Below are 21,084 nucleotides of genomic sequence, written 5' to 3' on the forward strand. Positions count from 1 at the left end.
TCTAGGAGAGGGCGAGGGGGGCGCAGTCTTGCCTCCGGCGGGAGGAACTCATGGCTCCATTGCAGATGAGCCAAGACACAGAGAACCCACTAGTCCTGGGGTTCAGATCAGGGGGAAAGCTCAATCAAGCCCTTGGAGAAAGTTTCAAGCACCAGTCAGCAAAGTCTTTTCAATAAGTCTTCTCCTCTCCTTCCTCAGCAAGGCAGACAACAGGCCAGTCCTTCCAGCTTCTTCTTTTCCTTCTAGTTGGGCAGAGGTTCGTTGTGGGAAACAGGTTCTAGTTTCTTGGGAGCAGGGCTCCTACAATTATACTCACTTTTGTTCTTTCAGGCCGAGGGGGCCTTTGCATAGCCTAATTCAGTTTTGAAGCACTCTGTTGTGCTGTTCATGGCTTTTCCTTTCAGTGTGAGGGGCAGGCACATCAGACGCTCCGCAGGAGGTGGAGCCAGCATTGTGATGACAGGGGCAGCCAGGAGTACTCTGTTGACAGTCCTCCCTCTTCCTGGGCCAGGTGTCGGGCTGAGTCATCAGTCGCTCTCTAGGAGAAGGAGCCAGCATTGTGGTGGCAGAGCACAGCCCTATTCAGAGTCCAGGGGCACTCCCACCTCCCACTAAGGTGTAATCCTTGCATTCACCACCTGTCATCCCCCAGCCCTGTCACTCACACAACCCAAACAGCAGATACACATCCTAGCAGAGGCGGGCTGAAATGGTTAGGCAAGCAAATGCTAGCTTTCTAAAAGTAGCATTTGCAAACACAGGATATTAAAATAAACTTTACTAAAAGAAGTATTTTATTATTCTGAGTTCAGGCATACTAAACTTGACTTTCTACCATGTTCCCTGAGCCTGCTGGGATTATAGGGTGTAATATTTCCAAAAGCTCATCTTGGCCTAAGAGAACAGGTAGCCTTACAATAGTGAACAACAAAATTGGCTGTAATTCACTATTAGGACATGCCACGCACATCAGGGCTTGTCCTACCTTACACTTACAATGCCCCCTGCCCTGGGGCCTACCATAGGGGTGACTAATATGAAGCAAAGGGAAGGTTTTGAGGCTGGCAAGTGTGTGCACTTGTCCAGCCAGCATGACAGTACCAGACTGCACACAGGTTCTGCAATGGCAGACCCTAGACACATTTTAAAAGGCTGCTTCTGTGGGTGGCGCAACCAGCGCTGCAGGCCCACTAGCAGTATTGGCATTTACAAGCCCTGGCACTCCTGATGCCCTTTACTGGGGATCCAATGAGCCAATCATGAAAATCAATCACATACACATTTTACATTGGGATCACTTGCACTGCGGCACGGATTGGCCGTGGCGCAGTGCCCTGAGCAGCGGACACCAGCAAAAACATCTGAGGCACATCAGCAAAAAGTGGAAGGGAGACTCACGCCAAGGTGCCAGGTCTAACAGACACCAATAAGTCAGCAGTTGGTGTCATGCTGAAAACTCAAACCTATCAGATACGGAATGTGTGACATAGCAAGTGTCTCTTTTATCCACCTACCGACTTTGCAGCAAGCATCTAGCCCCATTGGATACAATGAAATTTACAAAGTTATATATATGGAACCATCTTTCTGTAAGTCTTTGAAGGTCTAAATTCAAGTATACTCAAAATCCAAAACAACGCTGTAGTGATCCATATTGTGCACAGTTTGCACCCCTTTCCTTGATAATGAACACATTTTAGCCTGCAGTGTTTAAAGCAGTGATACCATTTGTGTTCCTAAAGAAATTGATCTGTGAACAAACGATAAACACATATAAACTTATGTATGTTGGATTGATGTTACGTTTTGTAGTGTATACTTTAAGAAGAGTGGGTTTAATTAGGCACCATATGAATGAAGTGTTTTTTTGTTACGAGAAGGCAGTATACATCCTTGAATCCTGTCAACTCGTGCAGGCACAAGATCTGCCTTACATACAAATGGACAATTTTCTATTCCTGTTTTAACTTGGCCACTCTGCGACCACACTGCACTACACCTGCAGTTAAATACAATGCATTTGATTTATTATAGGTATTTACATGTTTTTTTAAATTAAATTGTGTACCGACCTTGTCGTCTAAATCATCATCACTTTCATCGATTTCTTCTTGCCGAAGATTCCACTCATATTCTACGTGGACATGAGGATTGAGTTTTCCTGCCATGGCTTGGGAAAGCTAAAATATAAAGAAACAAAGTTTATTGATTATTTCCATACCTAGCTTTATGAGGACTCTTCAGTACCAATCAAACACACACACTGATCATTTTTTCTAAAATGTTTATGATATTGTGCATTTAATGACAATATTTGTAATCATTTGTAAGTGTTCCAACTTATGGACATATGCCAAACTTTTTTTATATAAACAGATATGGAGGACACTCGTTTTAGATTATTAAACTAAGAATGCTTCTACATTTTTTCAGCCTCCTAGTATGAGCTGGTTAGGTGGCCTAAGCCTACTTAACCAGACCTCATCCTGTTTTTACTGTGTGTAACACTAAAGTGAAAAACATGTATAATGAATCCACTATGAGTCAACAGGAGACCCATTTACTACTGCATCATTTTTAACCAGTGTAAGGATGAGGGGAAAAGATGCACTTTTGAAGAAAGCTGAAAAAATACACTGTGTAGATTTCAGTTATCCATTATCTATGTGCTAGTAGGCTCTGTAACACAATATAAACAAGAGACAAGTATACATGAGGCAGTAGCAAAGAAACTTAGACTTAAGCTGCACAACTGGAATGCAGCAACCAAATCGGAGGCCAAGTTTGGCTTCATTATTTTAGTTTTTAGGCAATTACCATAGAAACAACATTATTACATGGACAATATCTGCCTGACAGAGAGAAAAGTCCCACATTTCGCCCTTCCTGACTGTCTCAGGAATTTCCATAGGTGTTAAATAAAAGGCTGCAAGTATGGGGGTAAAGAGGAAAGGGAATTACAAATCAGTTGCTTCAAATTCTACAGTGTTAATATAAACATGCCACATGTTAAATGTTGCTTGGGACAAAGATGCTCCTAATAAAATTTATTGCCAACCACACTCCACCAAATGGTGCAAACAAGTGTTTATGTAACTGGTTCAGTCTGTTAGTGGTGAGATTTGGAAAGATAGAGAGGCAGTGTAGGAAACCCACCTTTCTATAATGTGCACCACAATGGAGTACACTGCACAGAGGTCGGGAAGACTCTTATTGGTTTATAGACGCAAAAGAAGATGATAAAAACGCTGTATTTTGTAGTAGTGTGAGTGAGCAGTTAGGCTTATCAGAGGGTAGTGCTAAGCATTTGTTGTACTCACAGAGGCCATAAATGATACATACACTTAAAAAATGAAGTGGAGGCGAATCAGAATAATGCTATCTAATTTTATATAAATATTTAGACAAAGAACTTCAGGTACAAGATAAATATTTTTTCACAGTACAGGAAAATCACAATAAATGAAGTAATAACAGTTGTGCTCAATCACACAATACATTTCCTAAGGAAAAAGGCAAGTGGAAAATCAATGTAATGAAGTTACTTTAGTGGTTCACCTTATAGAATCAAAAGGTTCAGGGCGCAAGCTTCAAAGTTCCAAGCCCAAGTCCTCGGGAGCTTCCCGATTTTACCGGGAGCAAGGAAAATAGGGGACTTTGTAGCTAGCACGCTATAAAGACAGGGGGGCACCTGCAAAAGCAAAGCAAAGGGGGACTTTCAGGCAGTCCGAGGGCTCTCAAGGCACAGTAGAAGATGCACAGGCTCTGGGGCTGCCGCAGGAGTACCGCTCGTTTGAAGATGCCCAGGCTGGGTGCAGTGAAGATGTGCAGCTGGGCAACTGCATGCAAAGAAGCATCTGGCTATCAGGAGCTGGCACCTTGGAGTGACAATTCTGGAGCTACTGAGCCACTGCTGAGGTGCCTGTCCGGAGTCCTGATGTTCCTTGTCGGATGCTGGCTCACCGTAAAGTTGGAGCCCGCCTGGATCCGGTTTTGAAGGCTTTTGCAGCAAAAGTCCGGTACCCTGCGTATTCGTGCTGCTCAGCTCCGGTGGGTCCTGGGGCCTCAAGACTTGGTGCAGAGGTTGAGCTGACCCTCCAGAGAAAGTGTACCTTCAGCTGGCACTTGGAGATGTCAGTCGAGCTGGGGGGCTGGACGACGCTGGTTCAGGATTCGCTGTTTTAGGGGCCTGCTGCTGCAGGGAGATAATACCTCTATCTCAAGGGATTTCCCTGGCGATTTGCAAGTGCTGAAGATTTGGCTGGGTTTGTGGAGGCTACACAGTGATGAGATGAGCTGGAGGATAGCGACTGTCGAGTTATGTAGCAGCAGGCAGGAGTTTGCGCCCAAAGTCCACCACAAGGCTTTTGGTCCAACAGCAGTTCTTCATTCATCGACTTCTTGTGTCCATGGATACTATGTTTAAGGGTCTGGGGATGCCACCTAAATACTAAATGTAGAGATGTTTACAAGGGAGTGCTAAGTAGCGGCGAATAGGCTCCTTACCCGGGGTGTCTACACCATTTATTATGTCTACCTCCTGTGGGAGGGGGACATAGCCCTAGCCCTGACTGGAAAAGTCCCACCATCTAGCAAGAACTATGTTAAGGTTCCATTCAGGGGCTGGAAGAGTCCTTGCAGCATTACTAATTTACGTCCTTGCATACCCAACAGCAATTTTGAAGAACAATGAGGGTTCACTATTTTGCATGTATGTGGCAATAGCGACTATGTGAAAACATTCAGAAGTATATGCAAGATGAACAAGTTACTTGACATCTGTAATGATCTTTCTAGTAGTGGCTTTAGTTAATCGAAGATTTTTCACCTTTTGAATATTCCCCAGGTGTTAGACTGGATCTGGAAACGTTTAAGCAGTACGTCTGCACATCGATAGGTGGTGCAATGCTGCTCCCCATTGACACCCCCATTGACACTGTTAGGCTCCAGAAATGACATGCTTGGCAAATATAGGTGGCACTCGCGCACACTGACATCAGGTGCTTTGGAGGCTGTCCGCACCCTCGGATGCAGAGCCCCAACAGCAAACTGGCCGGAATAGTATGCAGATTCCTAGACTTAGGATCTTATTAAAGGCTAGAGTCCATTTCATGGAACAGGGAGTATCGGGGAGGAATTGTCTGTTAGATAGAGTCTGTACCAGAAACAGCATTACTGAAGGTAAGTAACTTGTTCTTCTAAAAGAGACTTTTAATCACACATTTCTCACCTTTTGAAAAGATATCAAGACAGTACCTTTTTGGAGGTAGGTCCTTTAGTAGAGTTTAAGTAAAAAGTCCTGTTGGACAGAGGCGGCAAAATGGCACTCTAAGCGAACGTGGCTATGCAGACAGTAGTGCTTCGAAAATGTATGGAGTGACACCCAGTTTACTGTTTGACAGATTTCCAGGACATCTGTGTGCTAGCACAGTGGTAGCAGCCTTGGCTCTGATGGAATAAGCTTGCAGCCCATTTCCGAGGCTCCTGTTAGGTCAATTCTAATGCAAAGCCCTTTTTTTCTCTGTCAAATCCCACAAAAAAGCTGATCGTCCACCTGGTGTTCTCTGGTATGTTCAAAGTAAAAGCTCAGTGCTCTTTTGTGGTCCAAGTGTTGGGAGTCTCTACTTCTCCTTAGAGGGGTAAGGAAAAGCAAAGAATGCAAGAACGGTAATATTTTGACCGACGTGGAATGGTGTCACAATTTTCATCAAAACAGATGCTCGCGTCTGCAAAACCAGTTTGTCTGTGAAGGTGTTGGTGTCTGGCAGGTTGACAATGAGAGTTTAAAGCTCACTTACATGCAGTCCTGATGTTACAGTGATGAGTAGCACCGTCTTGAGAGTGAGTAGCCGCAATTTTTTTATTTTTTTTATTTATTTTAGCGATTTGTACAGCGCCTGGTGACCCGAGGGCATCCCCGCGCTAAAATCTTGAAGGCGAACTTGAGGGCAGAAAAAGGGGGAATATTTATTTACGAAACAATATCGTTTTCAATTTCTTCCTGAACCGCAGGTGATTGGATTCCAGTCGGAGGGTACGGGGGAGGGCGTTCCATCTCGTGGAAACATTGATCGAGAAACGGCGGCCACCCGAACGTGTCTTCTTATGCCTGGGGACGTTGGCCAGATTCTCATTCTCCGAGCGGCGGGACCTGGAGACTTTGTAAGGAGTAACCAGGTCTCTTAAGAGATAATGTAAAGCTATAAAGTGTGAGAGTGAGTACACATTAATTATGTGAGGACCAAGGTAAGGTCTAACTATGGCATGACAAAGGTAGAGGGAGGGAACATATGACCTAGGCCTTGCAAAAAAATGTATCAGAACAGATGATTTAAATAATGAGGGCTGAACTGGCAACAGCTACCCTTTAACTCTACCCAGAGCAAAGTTCTGCTGAGCGAGACACAAAAGAAATACAAAAAAAGACAGATAACTTTGCCTGGAGGGATGAACAACATTGTTGTTTGAAAATTAGAGCGGGAGGATGGTGAAGTGTCCAAAGGGAAGACCAACTGCAGGTCGTCTGCATAATTATATATAGTGGCCGGGGAGTGACGAAGGGAGACCATAAGTGGTTGCATATATAAATTAAAAAGAAGCGGGGAAAGAGCTGAACCCTGGGGGACACCACAGGTGAGGGGGGAGAAAGGAGCAGAGAAGGTAGAAAGGTGGACTGCCTGGGAGCGGCCTTGCAGGAAGGATCGAACCCAGTCAAGGGCAACGCCCTGGATGCCGGCGTTTCTGACACGGTCGATCAGAATAGTATGATCGACCGTGTCAAAAGCCGCCAAGAGATCCAACAGTACAAGGGCTTGGGAGATGTTATTGTCGGCCCGGCTCTAAGAGTGTCCATGACAGCCGCGATCACCATCTCTGTGGAATGGAGGGGGCGAAAACCAGCCTGTTGGGGATCCAGGAAAAGGGAAGTCTCCACAAACGTGCTCAGACACCTAGTAACATAGGTTTCTAGGATCTTTCCCAGAAAAGGGAGAAGGGAGATGGGTCTGTAATTGCTCAGCACAAGTGGGTCTGCGTTGGGTTTTTTTCAGAATGGGTAATACCACCGCCTGCTTGAAAGCTTCTGGAACAACTCCTGATGTTAAGGAGGAGTTGAGGAGAGCCAAGGCAGGATCAGGACAGGCCATGAAGATTTCTTTAAGAATATGTGGGGGGGAGCAGTCCTTAGGAGAACCGGAACAGACTTTATGAAGAAGACTGTGGAAGTCGGTGATGGCTATGGGAGGAAAAGTGTGAAATTTCTGAGAGTTTTCAGAGGGGAGGGTAAATGATTTGGAAGGGGAAGGTGGAGGGATGTTGTTTTTAATAGAGGAGATTTTATCTTGAAAGAAGGCATTAAGCTCATCACACAGTGCCTGGGTAGGCACGGGAGGAAGAGTGATGCGATCGGGAAGGGAGAGCTCATTGACGATCGAGAAGATGTCTTTAGCTTTAGAAGCCGACTCCAAGATTTTACAGGAAAAGTAGGAAGTCTTAGCCTCAAGTATCGAGGATTTATATTTGTTAAGTAGAGTGGTAAACTCTATCTTGAGTAAAGGGTCGTACTTGTGGCGCCAACGACGTTCAGCTTGACGGAGGGCTAATTTGTCAAGTTTAAGCTGGTCATTAAACCATCGCTGGGCGTCATGGGGGCGCTGGACTTTTATAGTTTTTAGAGGAGCTACAGTGTCGGCTGCTGCCTTCAGCCAGTGCTCAAGAGTAGAGGCTTGGTGAGAGACAGATTCAGAAACTGGGGGGACTGAGGCTGCCAAAAGGGAGTGAAGTTTTGGCAAATCGGCATGTTTCCAATTACGGGCCGTGATGTTAGCCGGGTGAGGAGGGCGGTGGAAGCTAGGAAGGTCAACAGAGAAGGAGATAAGGTAGTGGTCTGACCAGGTGCAAGGGGTGATCAGTGGAGGGTCGATGTCAAGATTAGCCATCCAGACCTGATCAAGTATGTGTCCCTTACAGTGGGTAGGGGTGGAAATCAATTGCTGGCAGTTCAAGCTGGTAAGGGTTTCTGAGAACAGCTCAGACAATCGGCTTTCTTGAGGGTCATTAGGCCAATAATTAAAATCACCCAGGATGAGAATCCTGGAGTGATTAATAAGAAGCTGAGAGACCAACTCCCCGACTGATTGAGCGAAAGAAGGCATGTAGGAGGGGGGTCTGTACATAAGAACGCAGATAAGGGAGGTAGTGATAGAGCGGAGCTGTATAACGAGGGTTTGAGTATTGGGGATGGGAGTGCAGTCTACGATGGAAAAAACATAATCTTTACGGATGATGGCTGCGACTCCACCACCAACTTGCCCCCTAGGACGGTTAACGTGTAAAATATAGTAGCCGTTTGGGATAGCGGCTAAGATATCGGGCACGGAGTCCTCTGTTAGCCAGGTCTCGGACAGGAAGAGGATATCTATGTTAGTGTCATCTAGTAGACGGTAAATCTCTAATTGGTGTTTCACCAGGGAGCGTGTATTTAGATAAAGAATAGTTAGGGCACAGGTGACAGGAGTGGGAGGGGGAATATTGGAGGGTACGGAAGAGGAGGCAGGACCGGGCGGGAGAGGAGAGAACGTGCTCGGGGGGCGAAAAATACCACACACCTGGGCCCTCCTAATAGCCTCAGGCGGCAAAGGGACAGCATGTTGGAGGGAACATAAATCCGCAGAAGAATACAGGTAAGTTTGGGCAGGGTATATGGCTGCAGGACGCGGCCGGCCGCGGACGGGCGCAGACGGGCAGGACTTTGGCTTGACTTCGGCGCGAAGTCGGCGCTCCCGCTGCGCTCGTCCGCTGCGCTTCCGCCACACTGTCATTTTATATGGTAGGGACGTGAAGCCACAAGACCGCTAACCTGCGCGGTCTAGTGGCTTACCACTAGACCGCGCAGGTTACTTACCTGTGCATCAAGTTACTTGCCTTCAGTAACGATGTATCTGGTAGAGACGATTCTAGCCGCAGATTCCTTAACGTAGAATATCCCCCAGGCGTGAGACTTGACCCAGAAAATTTTCTTGCCCAGAATCCCTGTGCGCCTGGGGAGGGGGGGGAAGGTGCCACGCGACTCCGCCCAACGTCCTCTGCAGGCATGACAGCGAGGTCACATAAGCCCCACCCCGGCGCGCTGACGTCAGTTTTCTTGGAAGAACATTTCCGCGCCACAACGCAGAGCCATCACACATCACAACAAAATTGTGGACAGCATGTGAACAGTGTGCGAAAACCACAGAAGAAATAGAAAGAAATAAAAGGCGAGGCACACCACTTGATGGCCCAAGGTCCCAAAAGGCGACAACAGCGGGCCAGAACAGAAAAGGAGCAGAGCACCACACTAAGAACAACACATGCAAGCCAAGATGAAAGCACCGGGTGGCAGTAAAGCACCAGAAGGCTAAAGCAGCAAAGACAGCAAGACAGCGCAAAGCACCACTCAGTGGAACCACCCTGCAAGCCAAGGCTAGAGCCATCTTGAAGGCAAAAGCATGTGAAAGCGCCTCGACAGAGAGAGAGAGAAAAAGAGAAAAAAGGAGGAAGAAAGTCGGCAACTACAACCACAAGGGGAAGGATCACACCCCCTGGACAGAGGAGCAAACGTAAGCCAACCCCAGATCACCCTGCCAAAGAAGGGCATACATCCTGAAAGGAGGAGGAGTCGAGGACAGGAGACCCATCCGAGGACCACAGTGCCATCTGAAAGGAACAGGAGGCCAAGGACAGGTAAAAGAACCCCCACGACGAAGACCATGTGGGGATCAGAAACTCGCAGAAACTGGGAGGAAGGGTGGGTCGTGAAGGAATCTGCAGCTAGAATCGTCTCTACTAGAAACATTGTTACCGAAGGGAAGTAATGCACAAGTTACTACTTGTGTAACGATATATCTGTAAGATACATTTGTTAGTGATAGATTCCTTACCTTAGAATATCCCCAGGCGTCAGACTGGATCCGGAAACTTTTGCGTAGCAGTACCTTTGCGCGTTGGTAGGCGTCGTCTGCGGGTCCGCGTCCGTCGTCGGCGTCGTGATGACGTCGTCGGAGTACTTAGACGCCGCCTCCGCGTGCTGACGTCAGTTCTTAGCCACAGCTTTTCCGCGCCAAAAGCGCAGAGCCATGACAAAAACCAACACTGGTGCCAAGAAACTAGGGCCCTGAAAGGTGATGACCTTAACCCTAGATATCGGTTCGCAGAACGGGGGGGATGGATGGGTCGGTAAGGAATATATCACTAACTAATGTCTCTTACAGATATATCGTTACACAAGTAGTAACTTGTGCATCTGAAAGAGACACGTTAGTGATACATTCCTTACCTTAGAATAGATACCCCAGCAATACCATCCCCGTGGTGGTGGGTCTGCGAACCAATAATCACACCAGAAAGTCTTGGAGGACGGAACGGCCAAAGTAGCCGTCCCTCCGGACTTGACTGTCCAGGCAATAGTGTCTTGCAAACGTGTGCAGCGAGGCCCAGGTAGCTGCCTGGCAAATGTCCTGCAAGGGCACACCTCGGCCGAGGGCAGTAGTAGTGGCCGTGGCTCGAGTGGAATGAGCCCTCAGCCCAACAGGGGGTTCCTTCTTAGCCAAAGAGTAACACGCCTGGATGCACAAGATAATCCACCTGGAGATGGTCCGCTTGTGCACCGCTTTCCCTTTCTTAGCGCCCGTGTACCCAACAAAGAGTTGATCATCCACCCGGAACTGTTGTGTGCGATTCAGATAAAATGAGAGGGCACATTTTGGGTCCAGAAGGTGGAGCCTCTCCTCCTCTCTCGAGGGATGCGGAGGCGGAAAGAAGGTAGGCAACGTGATGGATTGCCCAATGTGGAAGGCCGTGACTACCTTGGGAAGGAAGGAGGGCCTTGTCCGTAATACAACCTTGTCCGGATGGACTGAAAGGAAAGAAGGCTTACACGACAGAGCCTGGAGCTCACTCACTCTCCTGGCAGAGGTGAGGGCTACCAGGAAGGCAGTCTTCAAAGAAAGAAGGCGAAGAGGACAGTTGTGAAGTGGCTCAAAGGGAGCGCACATCAGAAACGTTAGAACCAGGAGGAATTAGAAAGAAATAATGAATTAATCAGGGAGGCAGAGGAGGAACTCATGTTGGCTATACAAGCACACACGCCAGTGGAGCAGATTTTGTTAAAACTAGTCGCCCTTAAAGCAGTGGTCATGGAAGGGATGGCAAAAAAGACGGTGGAGAAATATCTAGCCAATAAAGAAAAGGCATATGAACTCAGCGAAAGAGTGGGGCATATTTTAGCGGTGCGAGCTAGACAGAGAGATGGGATGGCTGATATTAAGGAGATGAAAAATAGTCATGGAATTAAAGTTAAAGGTACAGAGCAGATTAGAGAGGTCTTTAGGCAGTTTTATATGGAATTGTATCAGGCAGATGGGCATGGAAGTGAGGAGGATATGAGGGCATATCTGAGGGATATTGAGCCATCATACCTGGAGGAGTCAGACAGAATAGAGCTGGAAGAGAAGTTTAAGGTGGAGGAACTTGTAGAAGCGTTGAGGGAACTCCCATCTGTGAAGGCTGCTGGCCCGGACCAGATTCCAGTTGAATTTTATAAGGTCTTCCAGACCCCTCTGTTAGCGGATATGTTTAAAATAATGGCGTTAGCACAACTGGGTGAAACTGTTCCATGTTCCTGGGGTGGTGCAGACATCATTGTTATCCCTAAAAAAGGTAAACCACCAGATGTCCCAGGCTCCTACCGCCCCATCACTTTGATGAACGCCGATGTCAAGGTGTTTTCAAAAATATTGGCAAAAAGATTATCTAAGACAATCGAATCCTTAGTTACACCCTCTCAGCATGGATTTATTCCAGGGAAAGGGACAACCCATCACACCAGGCAGGTAATTACGGCATTTGATGCTGCAGACATCCTGGAAGATCCAATGGCAGCGGTGTTTCTCGACGCTGAAAAGGCCTTTGATAGGGTCTCATGGGGTTACTTATGGGAAGCTTTAAGGTGGCACGGTATAGGACCAGGATTTATAAAGGCTCTGCAAACGCTATATATAGCCCCGACGGCCAAGATAAGAGTCAGTAGAGGTTACTCAGCCGCAGTTAACATCCAGAGAGGTACAAGGCAGGGTTGTCCCTCTTCTCCCTTACTGTTCGCTCTGTATCTTGACCCTTATATTCGCAAACTGGAAATGAATCAACAAATATTGCCATTAGTACTAAACGGGTGCAGACTTAAATCACTAGCTTATGCGGACGACGTAGCCATTTTGACTCCAGATCCTGTAGCCGCCATTAGGGCAATTGAATCGGAAGCTGAGAGGTTTGGCCAGTTCTCTGGGTATAGCTTGAACACAACCAAGACGCAGATAGTTAAAAACCAGTGGGTAAGGTGTAATGATGGAAGAGTGACAAATATGGCAACTTATCTAGGGGTGCAAATGACGGCAGAAATAAGTAAAATTGTGGAAAATAATATGGATCCCTTGATAACTCAAATGAAAAAAGATTTAGATAGAATGAATAATTTGCACCTGTCGCTAGTTGGCTGTACAAATATCATCAAAATGATGATTTTACCAAAATTTTTGTATGTATTTAGGGCTGTACCATTGTTGATTGAAGCCAGCTGGTTTAATTGCATAGAGGCTATATGTAATAGGTTTATTTGGGCCCAAGGTAAAACCCGGAGAGCTTATAGGTACATGACACTCCCTAGAGAAAATGGGGGGTGGGGGGCACCGGATTTTCGTTTATATTATATGGCCTGTGTGCTGCAATATATTCAAGGTCTTATTGGTGGAAGCCCTGACGATGATAGAATCCAGAAAATGTCTACAGATGTGTATGCTGTCACCCTAGGGGTAAATGCAGAGAACTGTTTTTTAAAGTGTATTGATTACAGCTATTTCAAGAGGACTAAGTTTAAAACTGTCAAAGCAGCTGTCACGACATGGAATGCATTTTTGAAGAGGGTAAAACTTGGGAGATACAACAGATATGTCTTATTAAACAACAATAGGTCACTCCCCAAGGAAATTTTCGGAGACTATACTATGGCAGAGTGGGCACTAAAGGGGGTTATACAAATCGGAGACTTTTATGCACAAGATGGCTTTATGCAATTTTCAGAGCTGAGAGGAAAATACGGTTTAGATAATAGGGGATTCTTCAAATATTTACAGGTTAGAAGCTTTCTCAATAATAAAGTCGGGGGTCCGGCAGGTTTTAATAAAGTTGATATAATGGAGAAAATAAAATTGTCGGGAGATTGCACTATTAAATCTCTTTATGCAGCATTGGTGAAAGACAAGCAGGATGATTTAGTTAAATTTAGTAAAAAATGGGAAGATAAATTGGGTATTGATCCTAGACTCTTTTATGATTCTTTGAAATTCGGATCGACGATATTATGCGCTGCCCCGCTGCAATCGCAGCATTATAAAACATTGTACTCTTTGTACTTTACTCCGGCAAAGATTGCTAAATGGGGTGGGAATCAAGGAATCAATTGTCCCAGATGTAATGAATTGGAAGCAGATAGTGTACACATTTTTGCTTCATGCCCACAACTAAGAACTTTGATTAGGGGAATTGAGGGGTTTTTGGCGAACTCATTGGATATTGCGATAACACTTACGCCAGCTTTGATTATGTTAGGGGTGAGTGATGATGTGCAGACTCAATATGCTGAATTCCTTTTTGTAGTAATGGCTGTCTATAGACTAACAATAGCTAGGGCATGGCTAGATAAAAACCCTCCGAAAATGCAATGCTGGCTGGCAAACACTCTATATGCATATAATATAGAGGAAAAAAATTTTGCCCGGAAGGGGAGGAGTGGAAGACGGTGGGGGAGAAGAATTTGGGAGCCATTATGTAAATGGAAAGAGAGCCAAAGAAGGAATAGCTAGGGGTAGAGGGAGGTAGTCGCCTTTACTTTTGATTTTGATGTTGAGCGTTTTTGTTATTGGCTCTTTCTTCGTCGATCTTAGACTCTGTTTTTCAACTTTAGTAGATTTATATAATTGTGTACTCTGTGTTTGGCCAAAAATTTATTGTATAATTTATTTGTCAATATTTAAGGCTTGTGTTATTGGTAATGCTCATAATTATTTGTTGTAATAAAGGAAAATATAAAAAAAAAAAAAAAAAAATAAAAAAAAAAAAAGAAACGTTAGAACCAGGTTCAAGTCCCACTGAGGCATCACGAAGGGAACAGGAGGGAAGGTATGAGTGATGCCCTTCAGGAATCGATTAACGATAGGGGACTTGAACAAAGAAGGATGGTCAGGCAGCCTCAGAAAGGCTGAAAGAGCTGAAAGATAGCCCTTGACAGTGCCCAGAGCAGAGCCCTGCTGGGCAAGAGAGAGAAGAAAGAGGAGAACCTCAGAGAGAGGGGCATTGAGGAGAACCACAGCCTTTGCTGTGCACCATGCCACAAATCTGTTCCACCTGCAGGCATATACCGACTTTGTGGAGGGACGCCTGGCTGCCAGAATGATGTTACAAACTTCAGGAGGCAAGTCAAATGGCCTCAACTGTCGCCGCTCAATCTCCAAGCATGGAGGTGGAGACTGGACAGGTTAGGGTGGAGGACCGTCCCCAGCTGCTGCGACAGAAGGTCCTCCTGAAGAGGCAGACGAACCGGGGGATCGACTGACATACTGATTAGCTCGGGATACCAGTACCTTCGTGCCCAGTCCGGAGTCGCAAGGATGACTTGTGCCCGGTCATGCTTGATCTTCTTCAGCACTCTGGCAGAAGTGGTATAGGCGGAAAGGCGTACAACAGACCGCATGCCCACTTGCGACGAAAAGCGTCTCCGAGCGAGTGCCGCCTTGGAAATTCCAACGCGCAGAACTGATGACATTGCGCGTTCTCTTCGGGGGCGAATAGATCTAACCAAGGCTCTCCCCATCGCAGAAAGCAGCCTTGCGCCACGTCCGAGTTCAGACGCCTTTCATGATCCATCGAGCACCGACGGCTGAGTTCGTCCGCCCTGGCATTCAGAGAACCTGCCAGGTGTTGAACCACCAGAGTCTCGCCCTGATTTTCCAGCCATTGCCAGAGACGCAGAGCCTCCTGGCAAAGGGTCCACGACCCCACTCCGCCCTGTTTGTTGCAGTACCACATGGCGGTGGTGTTGTCCGTGAACACTTGCACTGCACTCCCTCGGACAGACGGGAGGAATGCCTTCAGTGCCAGACGAATCGCCCGCAGCTCCAACAGATTGATATGGAGCCGGGACTCCGCCGGAGACCAGAGTCCTCTGATCTCCGCCTCTCCCAAGTGGCCTCCCCAGTCCTGGAGGGACGCGTCCGTCACAACTACGTGCTCCGGTTGGGGAAGGGAGAGGGATCTGCCGTTGACCCAATCGTGAGCCACCACTGCAGCTGTCTCGCAGTGCCCTCCGAGATCAGGACATGGTCGGACAGGTTGCCCTGATGCTGGGCCCACTGAAACTTCAGGTCCCACTGCAGAGCCCGCATCCGCCACCGTGCGTGATGCACCAGAAGGATGCAGGAGGCCATCAGCCCCAGAAGCCGCAGCGTCAACCTGACCGAAACTCGGGATAACGGCCCGAAGATCGGAATCAGAGCCTGTATATCCCGAACACGCTGTTCGTGTGGGTAAACCCGAAACTGTGCCGAGTCGAGAACCGCTCCGATGAAAAGGAGCTTCTGAGAGGGGCACAGGTGTGACTTCGGCACATTGATGGAGAACCCCAGCTAGTGCAAGAGGTCTGCCGTCGTCTGGAGGTGGCTGATGACCGTCTGGGGCGAGCCCGCCTTCAACAACCAGTCGTCGAGGTAGGGGAAGACTGAAACCCCTAACCTGCGCAGATGAGATGCGACCACCGCCATCACCTTCGTGAACACCCGTGGGGCGCTGGTAAGGCCGAAGGGGAGCACGGTAAACTGAAAGTGCTTGTGGCCTACCGTGAACCGCAAGTAGCGCCGGTGGGCCGGCAGGACGGGGATGTGGAAATAGGCGTCCTGCAAGTCCAACGCTACCATCCAGTCTCCTGGGTCCAGGGCAGCAAAGACCTGAGCCAGAGTCAGCATTTTGAACTTCTCCTTCCGGAGGAAGCCGTTGACGTTCCGTAGGTCCAAGATAGGGCGTAGGCCCCCTTTGCCCTTCTTGGGTACCAGAAAGTAGTGGGAGTAGCAACCACATCCTACTTCTGGCCCAGGAACTCGCTCGATGGCCCCCTTGGCCTTCTTCCTCCTGGAGAAGCCGCAAATGATCCCCCGATACGCGGTGGTTCTGCAGTGGCATGGCTTGAGGAGTCGTCTCGAAGGGGAGGGAGTAGCTCCTTTGAACGATCTGCAGCCGAAGTGACAGCGCGCCAGTGAGAGTGGTGATGGCGAACCCTGCCTCCCACTGGCGTCACATGGGCCGAAAAGCACGGACTAGGAGGGTTTAGAGGCGGATGCTGCGGGGGAGGGTGTGGACTGGCCTCGCCGTTGTCCCCGACCGCCTCCAGGGCGATTTCCACGGCCGACACCGCGCTGGATGGTAGTCTGCGGCGTGTGGCTGGCAGCACGTGTGGGGGCGCCCCTTCCTTGGCCACGAAAGGAGCGAAAGGCACCCGTTTGCTGGCGCGGGGCCGAGAGGCCCAAGGACTTGGCCGTAGCCCTGGAGTCCTTAAAGCGCCCAAGTGCATGGTCTACCTTGTCGCCAAAAAGGCGACGGCCATCAAACGGCATGTCAATCAAGGTGTTTTGGACATTAGCCGAAAAGTTGGCGGACCTCAACCAGGCGTGGCGTCTAATTGCCACCGTCGTTGCCATCGTTCTACCTAGTGAGTCGGTGGTATCCAGCCCACACCGGATAGAATATCTGGCTGCATCCCGGCCCTCCACAAGGGCTTGGCCGAGTTTGGCCCGTACCTCCAACGGACACTCTGGCAGCAACTCCGCGACCGTATCCCACAGAGAGTGGGTGTAGCGGCCCAAGAGGCAAGCGGTGTTGGAAGACCGCAGTCCCAGACTAAGGGAGAAGACCTTTTTACCGTACATCTCGTACCTCTTAAATTCCCTGTCCGGTGGAGTCGACGGGAATGCGGTCTGGGAAGTGGACACCTGGATGACCAGGCTCTCGGAGGTGGGGTGGGTGGACAGGAAAACTGGGTCGCCCGGGGCCAGGCGGTGGCGTCTGGCCACATTCCTATCTACGGGCGAACCCGTAGCGGGCTTGGACCAAGTGCCCAAAAGAACGTCGGTCAAGGCCTCATTAAACGGCAGCAGAGGCTCTGTCGGGCAGGACTGCGGTTTAAGGACCTCAGTGAAGAGGTTAGTCCTCACGGCCGCGACGGGGAGCTCAAGACCCAAGGACTTGGCAGCCTTCATCAACACCACACTGTAGGTTGCCCCCTCCTCCGAAGCCACGGTAGGAGGCGAGACAAAACCAGTGTCTGGAGAGGTGTCCAGACCACTGGCATCCCCAAGGTCACCTGTCCAGTCCTCTAGAGGCTGACACTCACGGGTCAGAGGGTCCTCAGACCCCTCCCAAAACTCCTCATCAGCCATCTCCTGAAATTCAGGGTTGTCAACCAATAGGGCCGGTTCATTGAAGTAAAACTCCCCAAGCGCGGTCGAGAGCGGGCTCCGACGTCGGAACCCGAGCGGGGGAGGCATCGGGGACGGCGCCGGAGGTAACACCTGACGGACCGATGGCGGGGGGCGGGGGGAGGGGGGTGGTCGTAAGGTACACCGGCGACAACCCAGATCCCGAAGCTGGTCCAGTGGGGTCCCGCGGCGTCGGGACCGTGGGGCCCTGCGGCGCCAGGCCCGAAGGCGCCGGCGGCGTCGGGGCCGAAGCACTCGAAGCACCCGCTAGGGGCCCCAGACGGGTCCGCTGGGCCCGAAGGCGCTGCGGAACCCGTCGGGGAAGAGAGGTTCCTCATGACCATGAGGAAGCGCTCAATCTCCCCCGGCGTCGCATCTTGCCCATGGACCGGAGGGTGTGGAACAGGCCGCGACGCCCGCGACTGCGGCGGAGCCGTGTGGGCGGTGTCACCCGAACCCCCGGCCGCGTCGCGCGAGCGTCGGGGCGAGTCAGAAGAGCATTGACGCCTCTTTGACTTCTTGTGTTTCTTACCTGACGACGACTTCGACCCGGAGGAGTGGTGCCGACTCCCGGAGCTGTGGTGGCTCCCGTCCCCGCGACCTGTCCCTCAACCTCCCGTGGGACAAGGACCGGGACCTCTCGCGGCGCGGGGCCGACTGCCGGAGTTCGAGTCGCCTGCGGGACCGCTCCCGCCTGGCTTTCGAAGAGAGGGCCCGGCAGTCGGAGCAGGCCTTGTCGTCGTGGTCGACGCCTAGACAAGTTAGACACAGGTGGTGAGGATCGGTGACCGAGATCGTGCGGTCGCAATCATCACAGTGCTTGAATCCAGGCATCCCTATGGCACCGATCGGAGTCGTACAATTTCGAAAGATGATCAAAAAGATCAAAAAGGTTAGTCAAAAAGTGACTAGAAGTACTGCTTTTTCCAAATCTGCGCTTGCTGGCGCGGAAAAAAGAAGAACTGACGTCAGCACGCGGAGGCGGCGTCTAAGTACTCCGACGATATCACGGCACCCACGGCGCAGACGACAGACGGGGAGCCGCAGACGATGCCTACCGACGCGCAGGGGTACTGCTACCCAAAAGTTTCCGGATCCAGTCTGACGCCTGGGGATATTCTAAGGTAAGGAATCTATCACTAACGTGTCTCTTTCAGATGGTAAAATGTCTCTCATGGACTGCAGCACTAGTAGTGTCACCATGAGTGTGACAAGTCAAAAGCATAACTCCCAGCCTGCCAATGCTGGTTGGCAGAGCAGTTTTCCACTGCTAACTCGACTTTGCCACTGCAAGGCCCAATACTTTTTAAATGTTTGCGAGTCATCCCCTAAAGTAGAACCACTGAACTGTAAAGGCAGGGTCCATTATATTAAAAGGGTGGACCTGTAGTTTCATGTTTTTAAAGTCTGAACAGCAAAAAACACTATTGTTGTTTTTACTACAAAAGGTCTAGAAGCCCCATTGGCAAGTGCAGAGTTACAGACATCTAAGCAATATTAACTTCTGAATGGGACTCCTAAAGTTGGTTCTCCAAAGTATCAAAAGACCGCATTGAATCAGATTTAACAGTTACACTGAATTTAATGTCAGTGGTGGGGAAACTGCAACTTTAGTAAGTTTCCACTTTGTTGCCCAAGATTTCCTGTGCCAGTTTACGGCTGCATACAAAGGCCTGTCTTCAAGACAGCCGTCTGGCCTCCTGAGGAGAAGGGTAAACAAAGGATCTGTTAGAGAAGGAGATGTTATCTCATGATGGCAGGAAATGCCAAAAAGAATGTGAGCCCAAAAGGCGACCTTCAAAGGAGGAGCCGCCTTTGATAGGCAATGGCAAGGACACACAAGAGGGGCTGCTCCTTTGTTAAGGTAGACAGGAGGGCATCATAGGCAGCGAGGGGAAAACACTGATCAAACCAGTTTTCCCATGGGTTACCGAACTCCATATACAGAGAAGGGGTTCAGCCATCTTGGGAGTGGGCAGAATCAAACACTATGGGATAGCTAGATGCCACACTTCACAGTAAGTTGTCATCAGACTGGTAAGGATCTAATTAACCATTGAATAGTGACTGTGACCTCCAGTAAAGGCACTTTCTGGGCACAAATAATGCCAAGTTTCTACCCAGAACCCACATCACGCATGGCAGGAGAGAGGAAAGAATTAGGACGGCCCTGCTGATCTTGGAACCTGCAAAGAGAGGCTGTACCGACGATTGGACTACACATGCTGCTCCGTGGGCTAGTGAAGAGAGGACTGGGTCTGTGGTACCTGGTTTGAGGAAAAGTCGTCCCCAAACCTCTGCCAGAAGAGGTGAATTCCAGTTGGCTGAATTCCTGTTCACAGCAGGGACCACAAAAAATGAGAAAGCCGACATGGGTGAGTTGGTAGCCTAAATGTACAAGTTACTTACCGTTGGTAACAATGTATCTGGTAAAGACGATTCTAGCCGCAGATCAGCATCGAAGGGGTTAAATAAAGGCGGCTGATCCGGCAAGCAAATGAACGCTGACAAAGCCGAAGAATAGCCCTTCACAGTAGCCACAACAAAGCCATGCCAGGCTTTAGAGAGAACAAACTGAAGGATGTTGGATAAATGAGCCCTCAAAGGGTCAATAGAATTCTCCCCACACCAAATAACAAATTTGAACTACCTATAGTAATAGATAGACTTGGTGGAGTGACGTCTGGAGTGACGTCTGGCGGACAGAATAACGCCCACCACGTCAGGCGGGAGAGAGAAAGAATTCAGTTTGCCCATTCAATCTCCAGGCATGAAGGTGTAATCTCTGGAGGTGGGGGTATAGAACCTGCAAAAAACACAGTTGATGGACAGAATGCAGAACAATGTCTTACATTCACCCCAGTACAAAGATCTGGGACTAAATCCATCGTTTTTTTGCACTCCACACCACTCTAGGTCAGACACTGGCTATATGCAAATCAGCCTTGACCCTGTGCCTCATGGGAACAGTCCAGCCCGAACTACCAAGCCATGTCTTTCCTAAATCGGAATCAAGCATCCAAGGACCGGTTTCTGGCTATCAGCCTTCTTCAGCCTGGATAGCTTGACTCCAGTGATGTGGAGAGCCTGGGACTCACGTCTGAGCATACCCAGCCCACTCGGGGTATAGAAACTGCCCCTGCAACTGCGAGAGGAGGCCTGCCCTGAGAGGGAGACGGAGCGGAGGGCACGAGGAGACGTGGAGAAGATCTGTATACCACACCCTTCTTGGCCAATCCAGGGCGATCAATATGACTTGGGCCCGGTCTTGGCGAATCTTCCTCAGAACCCGAGGAATCAAGGGTATGGGAGGAAACGCATAAAGGAGTCGTGAGCCCCAACTCAACTGAAACGCATCCCCCAAAGCTCCTTGCATCGGATACTGGAGACTGCAGAATGACGGGCAGTGAGAGTTCTCGTGAGTGGCAAACAGGTCCACCTGAGGAGTTCCCCGCGTCCGAAAGACGTGACGAACCACCTCCAGAGAACTGCCGACTGAGACTGTCTGCACGCATGCTCAGAACTCCGGCCA

General features: G+C 49.1%; 1 protein-coding gene across 3 annotated transcripts in view; it reads right to left on the reverse strand.

The window, feature by feature from the left end:
- The window catches only part of ASAP1 (ArfGAP with SH3 domain, ankyrin repeat and PH domain 1), a 1,926,573-nt gene that overhangs the window by 318,568 nt on the left and 1,586,921 nt on the right, over positions 1-21,084 (reverse strand). For all 3 annotated transcript variants that reach the window (XM_086966222.1, XM_086966220.1, XM_086966221.1), the window contains one exon: positions 2,073-2,180. In XM_086966222.1, coding sequence (XP_086822348.1) covers positions 2,073-2,180 — 108 coding nt within the window. The remainder of the gene's footprint in view (positions 1-2,072; positions 2,181-21,084) is intronic.

Source organism: Lissotriton vulgaris, chromosome 4_1 (genome assembly GCF_964263255.1).
Source record: "Lissotriton vulgaris chromosome 4_1, aLisVul1.2, whole genome shotgun sequence".
NCBI lineage: Eukaryota > Metazoa > Chordata > Amphibia > Caudata > Salamandridae > Lissotriton > Lissotriton vulgaris.